Source organism: Mustela lutreola, chromosome 11 (assembly GCF_030435805.1).
Source record: "Mustela lutreola isolate mMusLut2 chromosome 11, mMusLut2.pri, whole genome shotgun sequence".
In the NCBI taxonomy this organism is placed as follows: Eukaryota; Metazoa; Chordata; class Mammalia; order Carnivora; family Mustelidae; genus Mustela; species Mustela lutreola.
Genome location: NC_081300.1, coordinates 60,484,467 through 60,504,260, shown reverse-complemented (window position 1 = coordinate 60,504,260; position 19,794 = coordinate 60,484,467). Strand labels below are relative to the sequence as shown.

The window sequence follows — 19,794 nt, the reverse complement described above, 5'->3', positions numbered from 1 at the left end:
GCTCTGCATTGGGCTCTCTGCTCGGCAGGGAGCCTGCTTCCCTTCCTCTCTCTGTCTGCTTCTCTGCCTACTTGTGATCTCTGACTGTCACATAAATAAATAAAATCTTTTAAAAAAATAAAATAGAATGGGTGCCTGGGTGGCTCAGTGGGTTCAAGCCTCTGCCTTGGGCTCAGGTCATGATCCCAGGGTCCTGGGATTGAGCACCGCATCAGGCTCTCTGCTCAGCAGGGGGCCTGCTTCCCCCTTCTCTCTCTGCCTGCCTCTCTCCCTACTTGTGATATCTGTCAAATTAAAAAAAAAAGAAAAGAAAAAGAAATACAGTATGTATAAAGTGCAGGAAAGCAGAGTGCAGTAAAACAAGGTCTGCCTATATCCAGACAAAGAAGCAGAGCTCTTCCCTTGCTCTGTGGTGGTCAGTCCGAGTAGAGCCATGTTTTTGGGTACCAGTACCAGAGCTCTTTTGGGACCAGGGTCCTGAGGGTGAAGGCTCTATAGCCAAGGCATTGACATTTGCAAAGTGACTGATAGAACCAAGCAAGGTGAGCCTGGCTGAGAGGTTGGAGGTAAAGTTGCATACTTGTCATCAGATATTCATTGGGTTGTCCTGTGACCCAGGGAGGTTAGACAGATTGTTTGCAAATTTAATCGTATTGATTTTATTTATTTTTTTTTAAGATTTTATTTACTAGTGAGAGAGAGCCAGCGAGCTTAAGCTGGAGGAGGGACAGAGGGAGAGAATCTCAAGCAGACTGCACTGAGCGCAGAGCCCAACATAGGTGGGGCTTGATCCCAGGACCCAGAAAGATCATGACCTGAGGTGAAATCAAAAGGCTGACACTCAGTTGACTGAGCCAGCCAGTTGCCTCTAATCTCACTGGTTTAAAAATATTTAAAAAATGATGAAGGTCCCTGGGTGACTCAGTCAGTTAAGTATTGGCCTTCAGCTCAGGTTACGATTTCATGATTCTGGGATCAAGCCCAGCCCTGGGCTCCCTGCTCAGTGGGGAGTCTACTTCTCTTTCTCCCTCTGCCCCTTCTCCCACTCATGCACTCTCTTGGGTGCACATGCTGTCTCTCAGATAAAATGTATCTTTAAAAAGAATTTTTTTTTAAGCATTCAAAAAATGGACAACATATTCTCAATTATAGTCATATAAATTAAAATCTTTCATACTTGTGTTTAGAAAAATGATGCTTTATTAAAGCTTTAAGTCTTGCATTTTTGTTATTGTCTCTTTAGGTTTTAACACAACTACAAACGTCGTCATTTTGGCGGGCACCAATCGACCAGATATTCTAGACCCAGCACTGTTGCGGCCAGGGCGCTTTGATAGGCAAATCTTTATTGGTGAGATGATCTTCATTGGGTTCAGTCCAATTCTTTTGAGGAGAGATGTGACTGTTTCACTGTGATTTTTTTTCCCCCCTTAAAAATAATTTTTCAAGGACCACCTGACATAAAAGGAAGAGCCTCTATTTTCAAAGTTCACCTCAGACCACTAAAACTGGACAGCACCCTGGAAAAGGAGAAATTGGCCAGAAAACTTGCATCCTTGACTCCAGGGTTTTCAGGTGAGTAGAACAGAGCCTGCTGTGTGTTAGAAGTCCTTTAGGTCAGAGACATTTGCCAGATACCAGTTTACTTTTACCTCTCACCTTGGGTCTCTTCAGTGTGTAATTTTACCTTTTTATTGTGGGAAATTTCAAACATCTGCAGAAGCTGAGAAAATAGTGTGATGAACCCCTCTGCATACATCACCTATTAGCTTCAGGAACAATTATTAATTCATGGTGAACCTTCCTCCATACCGCACCCTCTTCCTTCTGCCTCTGGGTTATTTGTATGTGGGTTTTGGGTTTTTTATAATTAAGATTCATTTATTTTATTTGTTTGAGAGAGTGTGCACATGAGCCCTTGGTTGAGCGGGCAGGCAGAAGGAGGGAGAATCTCAGGCAGGTTCCCCAGTGAACACGACCCTGCCGTGGGGCTGGATCTCACCACCCTAAGATCACAGCCGGAGCTGAAATCAAGAGTCAGACACTCAGGGGTGCATGAGTTACTGGCTCACTGGCTTAAGCCTCTGCCTTTGGCTTGGGTGCATGATCTCAGGGTCCTGGGATCAAGCCCTCCATCAGGCTCTCTGCTCAGCGGGGAGCCTGCTTCCCCTTCTCTTTCTGCTTGCCTTTCTGCCTACCTGTGATCTCTCTCTGCCAAATAAATAAATAAAATCTTAAAAAAAAAAAAAAAAAAAAAAAGATGCTCAACCAACTCAGCTACCCAGGTGCCTCATGAGGTTTTTTAAAACTGTTGAGACAGAATTCACATACCAAAAAATTCATCTGTGAATTGTAAAGTGGTGTTCAGTGGTTTTTCGTGTATTTACAAGGTTTCACTGTAACTACGGTAGTCTCATTTTAGATCATTTTCATCACCGCAGAAGAATCCATTAGCAATCACTCACTCTACCCCCAGCTCTAGGCCACCCCTCACCTACTTCTTTTTCTATCGATTTTCCTATTCTGGACATTTACGTACAAAAAGAATTACACAACATGTGATCTTTTCTGCCTGGCTTCTTTCACTTGGCGTAGTGTTTTCAGAGTCCAGCCGTGTTGTAGAATGTGTCAGCACTCTGTTCCTTTTTCCGCCGGATAATGTTCCATTGTGTAGCTAGACCACATCTTTATCTATCATTTGTTTCCATCGTTTGGCTCTTAGAGATAATACTGATTTGAACATCGGTGTCTAGAATTTTGTGTGGATGTACGTTCCATTCTTCTGGTTATATACCTAGGAATAGTGCTGCTGAATCACTTTTTGAGGAGCTACCAAACTGTTTTCCAAAGCGACTGTGCCACATTCTCACCAGCAGTGTCTGTAGATTCCAATTTGCCACATTCTTGCCAGTGCTGGTCATTGCCTGTCTTTTTAATTGTAGCTACCCTGGTGGTGTCTCATCGTTTTGATTGGCATTTCTCTAATGACTAGCCATGTTGAGCATCTTGGCGTGTGCTTATTCCAGAGTTTTTAACATGTAAAATGTGAGCCTTTCTTAAAAAGGAACATGTGGAAAGTCTGAGAGGGTTATATACGGAAGTGTGTGGTTAGAAGAAGGTAGGCATCTTAAATGTCCCAGGGTTCTAATCTTTTTACTTGTTTTCATTCTTTGGTCTTTGGAATTTATAACATTTCAGTGTTTATTGAGTACATACACATGTTATAACTTATTTGAGTTAACCATATACTTGATCTGAAACGTGAATTTTAAGAGACTTATGGGGGCACCTGGTGGCTCAGTTGGTTAAGTGTCTGCCTTCGGCTCAGGTCATGATCCCAGCTCAGGCTCCCTGCTCAGCTGGGGGTCTGCTGCTGCCTCTTCAGCCCACCCCTCGACCCCCAGTCATGCACTCTCTCACTCTCGCTCTCAAATAAATAAATAAACATATAAATCTTTTAGAAAAAGACTTATCCATCTAGAAAGCATTTGGCAAGCTTCACATATTTAACTTTTGTTACTTAATTGAGTGCACTGCTTATGTTTTCATTATATTTCAGCATGTTGCCTAATATTCACATTAGTCACTCTCCCAGCAGAGCTCATAGAACTAAGTTAATTAATGGGTATTTTTGTATGAGCCATCTTGCCTATAAAAGTTGCTGCCCGTAATTATCTGCTGACTGCTACTAACACTTGCACCTTAGTTCAAAGGGCCAGGATTGTACCACGTTATTCTGAATACTGCTAGAACAGCTTGGGGTTATGAATCAAACTGAATTTATATTACATTAAACCCTTTCTCAAAAGTCTGTTGCTGGTTGAGAAACTGAATGTGGTCATCTATAATGTGTGTGACTAATCAGTCCGAGTTTATTTGGTGGGTAAGCTGTTCTGCACATTTGTTTTGTAGGAGCTGATGTTGCTAATGTCTGTAACGAAGCGGCTCTGATAGCTGCGAGACACCTCTCAGATTCCATAAATCAGAAGCACTTTGAACAAGCAATTGAGCGAGTGATTGGCGGTAAGCAAACTGAATGTACCTCAAGTCAAAAGGCTGATAAAATGAGCTTGAAGCCATGGGTTTCTCTGTTTTGGCAAGATCTAGAAGCAAAGTCACTCCGCCCAGCTTGGGGTTACCATGCCCTTGCTATGTTCCCTCAGTGATGTGAGGGCACCCCCCTCGCCCCCACCACAGCTTGGTAGAGGTGGATGGTGTTGGTTTAGGGGAGTGTGAGACAGCATCCCACACCATACCTGACATGTGCAGCAAGCAGCAAGGTGTCTACCCCTGAATTTTACTGTCTAGTGTTTTGAAAATGCTCGCAACCTTTCTGTTTTAAATTGTATTGCGTGATTTAAATGTGCTCTCTATTATGGGGACATACATAACGTGTTTTCCCAGCCTTCTAGGGAGCTTATAATTTAAATACCTGTAAAACTATAAATAAATAAATAAATAAATACCTGTAAAAAGCTAACTAGCAATTCCAGAACTTGGGCATTCAAAGAAGTGAAGGGCACTGTGGTCAGGCAGGGCTTTGCAGAAGAGGCAGGATTTAAGCCAGGCTCCCCTGAAAGAAGAGTTTGGTGTCAGAGAGGCAAGAACAGAAGGTGGCTGGTAGCAGGGGTGGGAAAGTAAACCAGTCAGGCTTAAGTTCCTTTGAGAAGGAAGTAAAGCTGGAAATAGCTGCTTTGGTGTAGATTTTAGAAATCCTTCAATGTTAAGGTCAAGGGCTTTTTAAACTCTTGTTCTGTGTCCAGTATTGAACTAAGGTGGGATTTTTCTGGAGTCATTGAGTAGCATAATCAGTGATATTTTAAATAAAAGGAGTCTGACATTGAAGAAGGGGGAAGCATCAGAAGGCAGAAAACCTTGTTGTCATTTTTTAACGTGAGATAGTGGATTTTAACATAAGTGGTCCCAGTGGTAATAGGCCCCCCCCCAAAAAAAAACCGTCTCACTGGCCTTGGGAAGAATGGGGTGCTTCAAGAAGCAGCCAGCTTGGCAGAAGATGAGATTCTTGGCAGAATTGGAGATGGGGCAGGCTGTCCACCTGGCACTGTGCAGCACCCCAGCACCACACTGTGTTGTTCCCATGGCACAGAGGTTGGGGAGAGCGCGCCAGGGGACGGGCCCACACAGTAAACACTACCTGCATTTGGCGGCAGAGGGGAGAAAAGTGAGCCAACGGAGTCACCAGAGCGTGTGTGCCAGGGGCCCAGAGAGCGCATTAGGGAAAAAGATAAGGAGTAGATGCCATGAAAGGAAACCCAGGAGGTCAGAAGAAATGGAAGATAAGGGCAAAGACATATTTATAAAGCACTTGTCATTGGGATCAAGTAATGTGAGAACATTGAGGAGGATGACCTTGGATTTGGCAATGAGGTTCTTCCTGGTGACTTCTGACATGACAGTTTCAGTTGAGTGGATGCCAGACTAATAGAGATTCCAGCAAGGATCTAGAGGCTAGTATAGCAGTGTCTGACCTGGATTAGGTGCTACCTAAATAACTAATACCTTGAACTAATGAATGGACTACTTATTCTAGAAATTTGTTATTGAAAGGAGAAAATCTAAGTTGACGGAGTTGTTAGTGGAATTAAAGCAGTTCACTGTAGAGGCAGGTGAGAGCCGTGTATGTGTCTGTGCCTTTTAGGTGGGGGGAAGAGTCAGTGCTCAGTGTGAAAGACATCAAGGTGGCACACCCTGGAGGGGCCTCGCTCTGAGGTACACGGACACCCGCTTGCAGCTCAGCTGCTGTAAACCAGCCACGAGCCATTGTTCTATAGTATGCCTCCTGGGAAAATGAAAACTTCCAGGGATAAACCAGGGGGTGGGTCAGAGTTCTTGTTTTTCTCATGTAAGCAAGAACTGCTCGTCTCTACTTAGTAACTTACCTTTTGTCAATCTCTGCCCTTCCAGCTCTGTTACTGTCTTGGGTTAGGTCATTGGGAACGTAGCACTCTTTTTTTTTTTTTAAATCTTTCTGACTCAATATGTTATCATTTGAGAAATTCTCTCAGATGTGTTACCTTGAACACAACAAAGCTACTTTTGTCACAGTGTGACAATTTGCGTTAGTACAAAAGGTGTAGTTCATTTCTGTGGTACAGAAGGGCAAAAGGAGGTTTAGTATCTACCTTGATCCAGGCCAGAGAAGACTTGGACTTGGACTAGGGGGTCCGCCTGCTGTATAGTCAACACAGGAGGTGTCTCTTGGGTTTATTTTCTCAGGTCTCCCCTGCTGGAGCCCCCTGGGCCAGTTGATTAGTGTGGCGGGTGCCATAGCATTGTTCTGGCCAGCTTGCTGACTAGGTATTTTCACATCTTCCACCAGCTCCGTTCCTCCTCACTTGCATGCTTTCCATCAGGAACAGGCAGCAAGCAGTCTGCTGCATGTTTGTTTGCCCGGTGCTTGTTAATTCCAAGGACCTGGATTAAATAGGAGATCGTTCCAGACCTCTTTGTCTTTTCTGAATTTTATGTTTTAAGTTGACCTAAGTGCTGAATTTTATTTTGCATTTCTATTTCCCAAAACAATTTAGATGGCTCAGAAGAGTGGGAGAGTTAGGGAAAAAGTGGACCTCGGGGTCGTGAATGCATTTTGCAAGTGGCTTGGGTGTATTTTGGATTTGGTCCTTTACTTTAAGCCTGACCGTGGTTGGGAATTTACAAATTATCATAGGCAGCGTAGTCGCTAAATCACCTTTTAGATAAGGCAGTGTAGATTGTATAACTGTCTTTATGTTGGTGCCACTGAGGCAGTGGTTTTTTGACGTTTTGGTGTTATTTTGTCAGGCTTAGAGAAAAAAACCCAGGTTCTGCAGCCCGAGGAGAAGAAGACCGTGGCGTACCATGAGGCAGGTCATGCGGTTGCCGGGTGGTACCTGGAACATGCAGACCCACTTCTAAAGGTAAAGCGGTTTGTGCTGAACAGTAGGCCAGCCAGCTGATCCTGTGAGCAGTTACCTGAGGAGAAGATTGCATTCCCACTCAGGATAGGTACATAAAATTCAGCCAAGACGTCTGGTAATGATGGTGGGATGAAGGGGTTATGTAAACCCTCCTGCAGAGAAGTTACAAAGTTTGGAAAGAAAATTGTTATTTAAAGGGACCGAACAGTGTCCAAAGCAGACCAAAGCTGGAGGAGAGTTTCCTTTTGCAAACCAGTAGCTGCAGTGGGTTAGAAGTGGGAGTTCGTGGCTTCCTTGCCTGAGGGGTTTTTTCTAGGGCCACAGTGATGGAAAAAGCGGGTCTTTTCTATACATTGAGGTGGCAGAGGAAGGAATTCAGAATTTGAAGAATATTGGAAATTTAATAGGTAAATCCTGGAAGCAATAAAGCTACAGAGGAGTTAGACCCAAGTCCAGGTAGAAACTGCCCAGCTCCCTGGCTCACCACTGCACTGCGCCTGCACAGGAGAACCGAGAGAGCCTGGCAAAAAAGAGAGCAGAGGGGCGCCTGGGTGGCTCAGTGGGTTAAAGCCTCTGCCTTTGGCTCAGGTCATGATCTCAGGGTCCTGGGATCGAGGCCCGCATCGGGCTCTCTGCTCAGCGGGGAGCCTGCTTCCTCCTCTCTCTCTCTCTGCCTGCCTCTCTGCCTACTTGTGATCTCTGTCTGTCAAGTAAATAAATAAAAATCTTAAAAAAAAAAAAAAAAAAATAGCAGAGGCCAAAGGGAAATATCCTGAAAGATGGGTGCACCAAGTGAGATTGGTAAATTTTTGCTTTTTCAATTGAGTGCGGTCCCCAGACTGATGCAGCACAAGCAACAGGAAGCCAGAATCTGACTTGCGATGTCAGGGGACCTCTGGAAATGGAGGGGGATCCCCCTGAAGCAAGGGGACCACAGAGAAGATAACATTAAAAGTGTGTGGAATAGGGGTACCTGGCTGGCTCAGTTGGTGGAGGGTACCACTCTTGCTGATGGTGGAGTCATGAGTTCAGGCCCCATGTTGGGGTAGAGTTCACTTTAAAAAATAAATACATGTGTACATAAATAACCAACTTAGATAATCTGCAAAGAAGCGGCTAGAACCAATAAGGGAAATTAACAAGTTACAGAATTCAGGATCCATATAGGGATCAGTTGTATTTCTGTATATTAGCCATGAACAATCAGAAAATGAAATTTTTAAAATGCAGTTTCATTTTCAGCAGCATCTAAAAACATGAACATGGCCAGGCCAAATGTATGTACGGATATGTTTATTGAGGTACTTGTAGGATCTGTACACTAAACGAAACAAGACCTAAATAAAAATAGAGCTATAAGGACACCTGGGTGGCTCCATTGGTTAAGTGTCTGCCTGTGGCTCAAGTTGTGCTGGGATCAAGACCCACATTGGGCTTCCTGCTCAGCAGGGAGTCTGCTTCTCCCTCTGCCTCTCCTTCCACTCATTCTTTTGCTCGCTCTGTCAAACAAATAAAATCTTAAAAGAAGAAAGAGATACACTTGTATCCCTGCAACGTTATGATTACCATTCTCCCCAGATTCATGTATAGTAACAGTGCAATCTCTGTCTTAAACGTAGCAGACTTTTTTGGAGAAATTGATAAGCAGATCTAAAATTTATACAGAAATCAGGTCAACTAGAATAGCCAAAACAATGGAGTTCGAAGGAGTTACATTGTCTATTTTAAGACCTTGTTTATAGCTAAAGTAAAGATGATTAGTATTGCAGAAGGGACTGAACAGATCAGTGGGTTGGAATAGGAATAGACCCTCACACATAATCGACTAATAGATTTTCAACAGAGATCCCAAAGTAATAATTGAAGGCGGGGAAGATTGTCTTACCAACAAACGATTCTGGCAACTCAGTGTTCATGTGGGGGGAGAAAAGCTAACACTGACTCTCAGATCATATGTAAAAAATTAATTTGAAATAGATTGTAATAGCTAAAACAATAAAGTTCTGGAGGAAAATGCAAGTCAAAATCTTTGTAACCTTAGATAGGCTAGTACACAAAATGCATGAACCACGAAAGAAAAAGTTGATAAATGGGATCTCAGCAAAATTGAAAATGTTTTGTCTTTGAGAGACACTGTTAAGAAAATGAAGAGCAAGCCACATACTCTGGAAAAACGTGCAATTTAGGTATATGACAAAGGACTTATACCTAGAATAAGTTTAAAAAAAAAAATCTCTTCAAACTCAAAAATAAGCAACCCAGTGAAATCATGGGCAAAAGATCTGAAGGTATACAAATGGACATTAAGTACATGGGGATACTCAGTTTCATTAGTTTTGGGGAAAGTGTAAATTAAACCACGGTGAAATACCACCACATATCCACTGGAATGGCTGAGGTTAAAAAGTCAGTCCTAAGTGTTGGTGAATGTCAGTCTAGCTGGAGCTCTCATCCATTGCTGTTGGGAATGTGAAATGGTATAACCATGTTGAAAAACAGTTTGGCAGTTTCTTACAAAGGTAAGCGCTTCTGGGGCACCTGGGAGGCTCAGTGGGTTAAGGCCTCTGCCTTCAGCTCAGGTCATGATCCCAGGGTCCTGGGATGAAGCCCCGCATTGGGCTCTCTCCTCGGCGGGGAGCATGCTTCCCCTTCTCTATCTGCCTGCCTTTCTGCCTACTTGTGACTTCTTGTCTGTCAAATAAACAAATAAAATCTTTAAAAAAAAAAAAAAAAAAAGGTAAATGCTTCTGTACAACCAACCAGTCTCCTATATAATCACTCAAGAGAAATAAAAACATGCACACAAAAAGACTTTTGCTGCGTGATCCATAATAGCACTAAACTGGAGACCGCCCTGATGTTCCTTGAGAATGAAACGGATGTTTGGTTTGTATACACAATGGAATGCTACCCAGCAGTAAAAATGAATGAACTATTAATATACCTGGCAGTGTGGGCAAATCTCAGAAACGGTGAAGAAAACCAGACACAATAATGTACATACTGTAGGATTCCATTTATATGCAGTGCCGGAAATTGTGACTAATCCATAGGGACTGGTCGCACATCTCCGGCGCCAGGGCTGGAGTTGGTGGGGTGGGGTGCAGGGGTGGGGGGTAGGTAAGACTGAGCAGAAAGGGGTACAAAAGAACTTAGCAGAGCAAAGAAAAGATTTTCTGTCTTTGTTGTGGAGGAGGTTGTGTTTGTCAAAACTCACTGGACTATAACCTAAAATGAATGTGTTTACTGAATATAAACTATCCCTTAATAAAGCTGATTTTTTAAAAATTTAAGGAATTTACTCTGTTGCAAAAAGCACTAGGAGAGAAAATAAAGGCGCTGAGCATCCAGGTCTGCCTTCCCCTGCGTCCTGTAAAGGGCGATGTGGCTGGGGCACTGTGAAGTTGAATGGCACCTAGCCCGTATTTGAGCTGTCAGGATTCCTCCCTCACCAGCTGTCCTTCCATCGGGATCGAATAATTTCAAGTGTGTTTTATAAAAAGATAAAAATACTTTCTAGAGCTTCAAGGTGAAGTTCTCCTAAGAGAAAATACGGCCCCAGATAGTCAGCAACTGCTGATCTCGTCTTGCCAAGGCTGATGTGTTGCCCAGCTGCTGTGTTTGTGTTTCAGCAGCGAGCTTATTTGTGTGCAGATAACCACACTGGTCAGCATTTGGTGGTGGAATCCTCAGCATCTTGTGTGTTTTCTACTTGCCAGGTCTCCATCATCCCTCGGGGCAAAGGACTGGGTTATGCTCAGTACTTACCCAAAGAGCAGTACCTGTACACCAAGGAGCAGCTCTTGGACAGGATGTGCATGACCCTGGGGGGCCGGGTGGCGGAAGAAATCTTCTTTGGGAGAATTACAACCGGTGCTCAAGATGACTTGAGAAAAGTAACCCAGAGTGCCTATGCTCAAGTAAGTGGAAGAAAGGGGGGTTTCTTCCTTGCTCTTCCACATTTGCAGAAGAAATGGACATTTGCGGTTGGCTCTAAAACAGTACTGTTGTATTTAACTGGCTTAGGCTTTTCAGTCAAGAATTAATTCCTAAACGAAACTTTTTTTTGGTAGTGTAACAAAGTTTACGGATTTCTCCCGCTCTCTGAAAGTCCAGCCTTCCTATGAAACCTTTTGGGAGCCGAAATGGCTCAAAGCAAAGAAGCACTAACTGTTAATTGATATGGGAAAATTTCTGAAAGTTCCCAGACTGCAAAACTAGGTCTGGTGCTCTTCCTCAGGACTCAATTTCCATGGGGACTGCAGTGCCGCTCACTGCCCCGGGGGGGCGCGCCAACTCTTTCGCAGCTGCTGCAGAACCCGTGTGGAGCACTGTGTTCGCCTTTTTTTTTTTTTTTTTTAAAGATTTTATTTATTTATTTGACAGAGAGAGATCACAAGTAGGCAGAGAGGCAGGCAGAGAGAGAGAGGAGGAAACAGGCTCCCTGCTGAGCAGAGAGCCCGATGCGGGACTCGATCCCAGGACCCTGAGATCATGACCTGAGCCGAAGGCAGCGGCCCAACCCACTGAGCCACCCAGGCGCCCAATGTGTTCGCCTTTTTTCATCAAAAGGAAAGTCCTCTTTCTCCCGGTTAGCAAAAGCAGATGCTGCTGGAGGCCATAAAAGCAGAGTGGCCTGAATGAACTGTCGAAAGATGGGGGATACATGTGACCAAGAGTCTCTAAAGCATATGTGCAGAGTTCAAAGCTCTGTGACAGGCCCCTGTGATCCCACAGTACAGCATTGCCTGTACCCTTGGGCTGTCCGTAAGAGCGTCCCTTCTTCGGGCCCTCCCTTCCTGCTGGATCAGCCGCTCTCCTGACTTGTAATTGTCATGCCCACATTTTGCTTACCTATCCCTGGTGCATACATCCCCAAACAATGTAGTTTTGCTGTCTCTGAACTTAAATGACTTTCTTTGGAAACTCCTGTTACCTGTATGTCAGCTCTTCTGGTCTGTCTCTTTTTCAAGTCTTTTTTGAGAATGAACAAGCAAGAGAGCATCCCTTTAAAAAAAAAAAAAAAAAGTTTTGAAAAACATTTGAGGGGTCCCTGGGTGGCTCAGTCCATTGACCGCCTGCCTTTGGCTCAGGTCATGATCACAGGGTCCTGGGATCAAGCCCCATGACAGGCTCCCTGCTCAGTGGGGAGCCTGCTTCTCTCTCTGCCCCCACCGCCTTGTGTTCTCTAGCTCTCTCTCAAATAATAAAGTCTTTAAAAAAATAATAATGATAACAAATATGGCTTCCTGCTTTCTGAGTTCTCTTGGCTGTTTTCCTGTTCCTCGCTTTCATCTGGGCCTTTTTTGGTCAATTTGGATTTTACTTCCAGAAACTTCTTAATGTGGGGCATTTTAGTTTTGGGAGCTCATAGGGTCCAGGCTTGACCTAGTGGCTTCAGGGAATAGGAAAATGGAAACGCCCTTCCAGGATCACTTGTTCTCAGGTTGGCACACTGCCCTTTCCAGGAAGAGCCTAGAGGGCTTGCGTTTTAAATTCTTGAGTCTGTCAGAACCTTCTTGCTTCTTTACCTCCCCTCGTGCAGGGAGAAGTATCTTGCACATTTCGTAGATGTTGTCCGTGGGCTTCTTGTCTTGTGTCCCTAGTTGAATGCTATCCAGTGCTGCACTGTCTACATAGAACACCCCATCCAGTCAGCCAGCACAAGGCTGCCGTGTAAACTTGGCCCGGTTAAAGAGTAGTATTACAGGGGCACTTGGGTGGCTCAGTGGGTTAAGCCACTGCCTTCGGCTCAGGTCATGATCTCAGGGTCCTGGGATCGAGCCCCGCATCGGGCTCTCTGCTCTGCAGAAAGCCTGCTTCCTCCTTTCTCTTTCTCTCTGCCTGCCTCTCTGCCTACTTGTGATAGTTCTCTGTCAAATAAATAAATTCTTAAAAAAAAAAAGAGTAGTATTACAGCAAAGTATAGGGAATTAAGGCCCGTATGAAGACGTACTGCCATTTTATAAGTCAGTCTGTCAGCAAAACCAGATACGCACCACTAATCATGTCTTCTTTTTCAGATTGTTCAGTTTGGCATGAACGAGAAAGTTGGGCAGATCTCCTTTGATCTCCCACGTCAGGGCGATATGGTTTTAGAGAAGCCTTACAGCGAAGCCACCGCGAGACTGATAGATGACGAAGTACGAATACTTATTAATGATGCTTATAAGAGAACAGTGGCTCTCCTCACAGAGAAGAAAGCTGATGTGGAGAAGGTGGGTGCTGTGGGAATAATTTTGTTGTGGGAATAATTTTCTACGTGATTTTGCCAGAAAAAAAAAAAAAAAGAAACGTTGAAGTGATAGTGATGGATGTACGGTTTGGTTTGGTTTGTAGACATTAGCGTTTCCTGTGACTGTAACTCTTGGGTTCCTTTCTTCATTCTGGTTCTATGTCTGCTCTGTCTCTGTGAGGAGGTGGGAATGCAGGATTAATGGAATCTGCTCATGGCCACAAAATACACAACTGAGGCATTCCCTCCCCCCAACCCTGTGTTTTACCCATACTCCTCAGTAAGGAGCACAGTGGACTGACAGGAATTTACCATTGTCCTACACCTCTGGAATAAACAGGTACTAATGAAAGTGCAAACAAAAGCCAGCCCACGTGAAATTGGCACATGAAAATTACCTTTGGTTTAATTACAAGCTCTGCAAATAAACATGCTCTATGTTTTCTGTCCTACTTCATATGACTCCACCTACCAAAGGGAGGGTTTCCTTCTGAATTCAGTGAATTTTTTGCATCCAGTAAATTCTTAATTATTCAGAATCCATACAACCAAAAGCAGAGTTTTTTTGTTCTTTGAACATTCCACACTCCTAAAGCACAAATGAGAAAGCCTTTTCAGAGGGATTGATACAGATAAAAGAATATTCCAAGATATGCTCTTCGATCAGTAAGGCAATCGAGAAGCATCTGTGATGTCTTCTCACAAAAGTGCCCAGTGCAGGCTGAGATTGCTGGCGCCCTCCACACTGGAAAGCACCCACAGGATCTCGGAGAAAGGGAGATCGAAGTGGTCAGCAAAGGCTTCGTGTAGAAGATAGAACTTGGGTTGTATGTGGAAGGGTATGTATGTATAGATAGATATGTATAGATTGTATGTAGAAGGGTAGTCATATTACAGTGAATTAGTTGAGGGGAGCAGATGGTCGTGTGCTGGCCTGGGGAGCAGGAAGTGTGTGGGGAGCAGGGCAGGGCTGAGCGGAGAGTTGAGGGGAGGGAGCTGCAGTACCCAGGTTCTCAAAAGCTAGCTAGAAAGTTTAGAAACACAGTTTTAGAAATAAGAGTGACCTTCAAAATGATCTGATCCAGCCCCTTTGTTTTAGAGCAAGGAGTCCTTTAAGAGTGTCGAAATGATGAAGTCCATCATTTGCCGGAGTGTGGCAGCAGTGTGCCTGCCTAGGGGAGAGGCAGAGACTGCCGCTGGGGGCTCAGCTCTCCCACGGTGCTGTGACTAGCCATGGAAGTAGGGCAAAGGCCCATCTGAAAAAAACTGGGATTTATTGGTTAAATGCACAGAGTGAACGAGAAGAAAGCCCTTGAGATGACTCCTAGTGGCAGACATGGGGTGGGAGTCAGTCTGGAACCCAGGAGAACATGTGCTGTGGGCATCTGCGAATGAAACATCGACAGCAGGTCCAGGCTGGAGATAGGATCTCTTGGTGGTCCCCCCATAGCCAGTTGTGGAAAAGGAGGACCTGAGCTGTGGAAGACAGTGGAGGAGCTCCCTCAAGACCCCTGGCTACAGGGGGACAGTGTGCATACACAGATTGAAGAGCAAGCTTCCATGTGCACATCATAGGTGCCAAACAGTTTCTCCCAGTTATCTGTCCTTCCACATGTACAGTGTGTTTACTGACAGTGGTAACAAAGATGTGTGTGGGAAAGGGAAATTGGGTTCAGCGGAGTGAGGATTTTGAAACACTCCAGAGCTCTGAAGTACTGTTTGGCCCATTTGAGAAATTTAAATCTATGAAGGGCACTGTTGAGCCAGCCAGGAGATGAGGAGCTGTCAAGAGGAGAGGTGGCCGGAGACTTTGCTGCTAGGACTAGTGTCCTCCAAACTATGGGCCTCAGTTTACTCCTCTGCTGGACAGGGCAATACAGAAGGGCCATGCTTTAGGAGAATAAGAGTAGCTGGTTAGCTAGCATCCACCCAGCATCTCATGTGCACTAGGCACTGCTGGAGATGGCTGAACTTCTCGAAAGCTCCCTGCAGCCTCAGGACATTGAAACATTATCATCCCATTTTACAGAAGAGGAAACTAGTACATGCAGCGGTTAAGTAACTTTGCTTAAGCTTATGCAGTTGATAAGGAGCAAGACCAGGGCTTGGACCCAGTATCCTTCCTGCCTGCAGAGCCCTTGCCGTTAACCTCTGACTAAGCCTGTGCTGCTGAATGTGGCTGGTCCCAGTTGAAGTGTGCTCTGAGCCCACTGGGTCTTGAAGACTTGCTATGAAAAAAAAAAAAGAAAGTAAAGTATCTCAATAATTGTTTAAGTCATTACAGGTTAAAATGTTACTTTGTTTGGGGGCATCTGGGTGGCTCAGTCCTTTGAGTGTCTGACTCTTAATTTCAGCTCAGATCATGATCTCAGGGTCACGAGATCGATCACCACATCGGGCTCTGCACTCAACTCAGAATCTGCTTGACATTCCCTCCTCTCCCTCTGCCACCCCCACCACTTTCTCGCTCTCTAAAATAAATAAAATCTTTAAAAATTAAACTGCATTTGATATATCGGGTTAAATAAAATATTGGGTTAAATTAAATAATATATTATTGCTGTATAAATGGTTACCCACAACTGTGTAGTAGGCAAATTGAGATTTGATGGTGGTCTGAAAGACAACCTGGTTATGTTTTTAAAAGTTTTTATCTCAGAGATAAAGACAAAAATATATATGGATAAAATATGACAGCTGAGATTTTCTTCAGAGTAATCTAGGAGGTAGAGGAGACAAAAACAGCTCTAAGTTGGGGACTGTCGCTAGTGGCTACACAGGGATTTGTTACCCATTTTCTGCTTTTGTGCATATTTGCAGTAGTCCGTAGTAAGGGTTTTAAAAACTGACAAAACAGCATAAAATTGTTCTATTATTTGGTATCTTTAAGAAATGGCATCTAGCATAAAAGTGCAGATAAGTCAGATTTCTAAGTAAGGAGTTACCTTAGGAAGTACATCTGTTTTATGAGGTCAGTTGATATTTTAACCCACTTTGCTATTTTTTGTAGCAGTCAGATGCTCTGATAACCATTGTCCTGCCCCCGACACCCTCACTCACCTCCATACACACAGCTGGTCAGGTGTCCCGGTGACCTGTTAAGATGTGTACTGTCAATTTGTGGTTTAAGCATAGAAATGACTAGAACTTCAAGATTCATGTTTTCATATAAACCTTCTTGGCTTCCTTTTGTATCTCTGCCCTTGTCTTTATTTTTCCCAACTAACTTTTTAAATTTCTTGTTTACCTGTTTTTCCCCTTTCCCCTAACTTGCTCTCTCAGCCACTTTTGTAAGTGTATAATGTATCCTTCCAGAACTTTTCTTATGTACATATAAGCACATAAAATACTTCTCTCCTTTTAAAGGCAAATGTAGCATACCATAAAAGGTGTGCATCTTGCTTTCCTAACTGAATATGCCTCTCTAAGCCCTATCTAGAACAGATTCTTCATTACAGGTGCATAATTGTTCATTGGGTCACTGTATGAAAATGCATTTAGCTCCTCACTTGTGGACATTTGTTTTTCCAGTATTTCGTGTATTTTACTCTAAAATCATGGGACCTTGTCTGTATCTTTTTCAATGATCTTAAATCCTGTTTTGGGGCGGGGTTAGCTAAAAATAAATCATTAGCTTTGCAAATACTTTACTAAGTTACTGTGTTTAATGGGAATTATTCATGTTTCAGGTTGCTCTTCTATTATTAGAAAAAGAAGTGTTAGATAAGAATGATATGGTTGAACTTTTGGGCCCCAGACCATTTGCAGAAAAATCTACCTATGAAGAATTTGTAGAAGGCACTGGCAGCTTGGATGAGGACACTTCGCTTCCAGAGGGCCTTAAAGACTGGAACAAAGAGCGGGAAAAGGAGAAAGAGGAGCCCCGGGATGAGAAAGTTGCCAACCAGATCCGAGAAGTGAGACCATTTTAGCTTGTGCCTTTGTCAAGGTCGACTCTGGCTCTCTCACAGGAATAAGGACACTGTGGGGTTGATCGTAACCATCTGCTGACCTGGTTGAGATGGTGGGGAAAAAGGGGTCCTTAGCCCTCAGGCTCTGAAGTCACAGCCTGGGTGGCAGGGTGACTTTCTGAAGGCCCAGGAGAATGTGTCCCAAGCCCTCCAGGCTCTCGTACAGTGGCTGGGAGCATGGAGAGGGCACCCAGCACCGCGCCCTCCGCCATCCGTGGTGCCAGCTGGTGTGTGTTGGGCATCGACCGACCACCGTGGAGGCTTGCCAGCGTGGAAGAGGTGTGTTTTTCTCTTTCCATCACCCACTCTTCATTCCTGTTTCCCTTCAGAGTTTCCCTCTGTGGATGAGCTGTGAAATTACATTGGAGTCCTGATAAGAATATTTTAATTTGACTTAATACTTAAAAGATTGAATCCAGATCACATGTTGCTGTTTTAATGGAATGGTTTTCTACAGAGAGCTGTAACATATCTACAAATATGAATGTATTATGTAAATATGGCTTCTTTACATCAAAAATAAAGTGTACTGTACTTTTTTCCTTCTGAACTCAACAGCGGGTCACTGTTTCGTGCTTGGGATGTTTTCTTTTAGAAAACCTAATGGAAAGGAATCAAGTATTCTAACTTTGGAGAGAGGAATCCTTTAAAACCTTGGTCCTGCTGGTTCTTACCAGCTCTCCCAAGAGGCTTGGTAATTTCCAGAGTCCTACATTCTGGAATGATGAACTCTGGACATAAAGTACATTGAAAAAATTTAAAAAGTACATTGATAAGAAGTCAGTGCAACAATCTGTGGCAACGGCATCTGTTTAGAGCCTCACGAGGCCGGGTTGGTCCTGCTGTCTGGGTCTGGATGTCAGTGTGGTATCAGAGCAGGTCCGGCAGGCTGTCCCACGCCGTCCTGTTGGATCGCGGTTACTTCAGCTTGCCTCATGTGTTCTTGATGCAGTTAAGTATGTTTTGGGAGCAACAACTTCTCAGCCTTCAGACACAGAAACAGGTGGCACCCCAGGGCAGCACGAGACCAATGGGGAGGACGGTGGCATTGGCAGGCTGCTCTGTGCCAGGACAGCTCTGGGTGGCCCAGAGCAGCCAAGCTCACCGCACCACCGCACCGTCTGCAGACGCCAGCAGCTCAGTGTTCCGGGCGCACGGGAGCCCACCTCTGCTCACACTGCAGTCGCCCAGTGCCTCTGCCCAGTGACCTGCAGATGTGACAGACTTACTGCGTCCCTTCCTCAGAGGATGTCTGTGGGAGGTGATTCAGTGAAGAATTGTCTGGAGACGGTTAGGATTCACCTGACCATCAGGGTGTCAGCATGCTGTTCCCCACACAACCCAGAGACGAGGAGACTACTTCCTCGTGCGGAGGTCTGGTAGGCCTTGGCTGTGAGGCCTCCTGAGTGGAATGACGCAGGATGTGCCACATGAGTCAGGTTTGATTTAGTGAGAAAAGGGACAAAGCCATGCATGAGATGGTTGGTCAGATGCTAACTCATCTGCATTTCGAATCCAAGCTTGCGGAGTCTTGAGAAGGCAACCAGAATGGCCTGGAAGAACTACCACCGCCACCCTCGGACTTTGTGATCTGCACAAGGAGGCCCGCAGCACTGTGGTGAGCAAGACCCATGTTGGTTCCCATGTGGAGCCTGACTCACACCAGGGGCTCACAGCACGCATCTTTTCTCTCTGCCAAGGTCAGTCACACCTGGCCTATTTCCAGGGTAGATGTGGTTAGTAAGATACTTAAGATTTCTACAGAAATGGGGCCTGTTTTCACCACAGTTCAAGTCACGCTGCCATGTTTAGTGAGTCCCTTTCTGTGTGCCCAAGGTTGGGGCTTAGCCCAGTATAGTTAGTTATTGGGTGTAAGCCACGGCATCACAGAGCTCAGGCCTGCTGTCAGGTGGGGGAGCTAGGTTACACTGTGGGGTAAACCCCAGGCCAAAATGACTCCAAAGGACAGTCCTTTCTTTCTCACTCCTTGTTCAACAAAGGTCAGAGGGGGCTATGCTCAGCAGTTCTTGGGACCCAGACTGATGGAGAAATCTGTCAAGAGGCAGAATTGAGGGTTGAGCACTATCATTTAGACCTTTCCACCTGAAAGAGACGTGCTACTCACATTCTCTTGGCCAAACCAAAGTCATGTCCACGGCTAACTTAAAGGGGCAGAAAGGAGAAATAAACCAGAAACTGGTGAACAGCAATGTCTGCTAATTACTAATAGGACTAGCCTGGTCATGTACTGTGGAGTTTGGCTTTACAAGACCTTACAGAAGTTGTGTCAAGTTACCGAAACTGTAAAGTGGTGATCTGTTATATAGAAAATAGCCCTCATGGGGCGCCTGGGTGGCTCAGTGGGTTAAGCCACTGCCTCCGGCTCGGGTCATGATCCCGGGGTCCTGGGATCGAGTCCCGCATGGGGCTCTCTGCTCAGCAGGGGGCCTGCTTCCCTTCATCTCTCTCTGCCTGCCTCTCTGACTGCTTGTGATCTCTCTCTGTCAAATAATTAAATTTAAAAAACCTTTAAAAAAAAAAGAAAAGAAAATAGCCCTCAGCCTCCACCCTGAACCCGAGCACTTCTGAAGGAAGCACACAGCTCCCCGAGCCGGCCCTGCCAGGTTCCCCCTCACCCACCAAGAGCTTGCATGTCCCCCTGGCTCTGGCT

The 19,794-nt window shown here is 44.8% G+C and overlaps 1 protein-coding gene across 2 annotated transcripts in view; it reads left to right on the top strand.

Moving 5' to 3' along the window:
- Positions 1 to 17,678, top strand: part of AFG3L2 (AFG3 like matrix AAA peptidase subunit 2) — a 48,136-nt gene extending 30,458 nt beyond the window's left edge. For both annotated transcript variants that reach the window (XM_059140795.1, XM_059140796.1), the window contains 7 exons: positions 1,244 to 1,351; positions 1,450 to 1,575; positions 3,913 to 4,023; positions 6,802 to 6,917; positions 10,637 to 10,837; positions 12,941 to 13,135; positions 16,842 to 17,678. In XM_059140795.1, coding sequence (XP_058996778.1) covers positions 1,244 to 1,351; positions 1,450 to 1,575; positions 3,913 to 4,023; positions 6,802 to 6,917; positions 10,637 to 10,837; positions 12,941 to 13,135; positions 16,842 to 17,084 — 1,100 coding nt within the window. In that variant the 3' untranslated portion in view covers positions 17,085 to 17,678. The remainder of the gene's footprint in view (positions 1 to 1,243; positions 1,352 to 1,449; positions 1,576 to 3,912; positions 4,024 to 6,801; positions 6,918 to 10,636; positions 10,838 to 12,940; positions 13,136 to 16,841) is intronic.
- Positions 17,679 to 19,794: the final 2,116 nt, after the last annotated feature.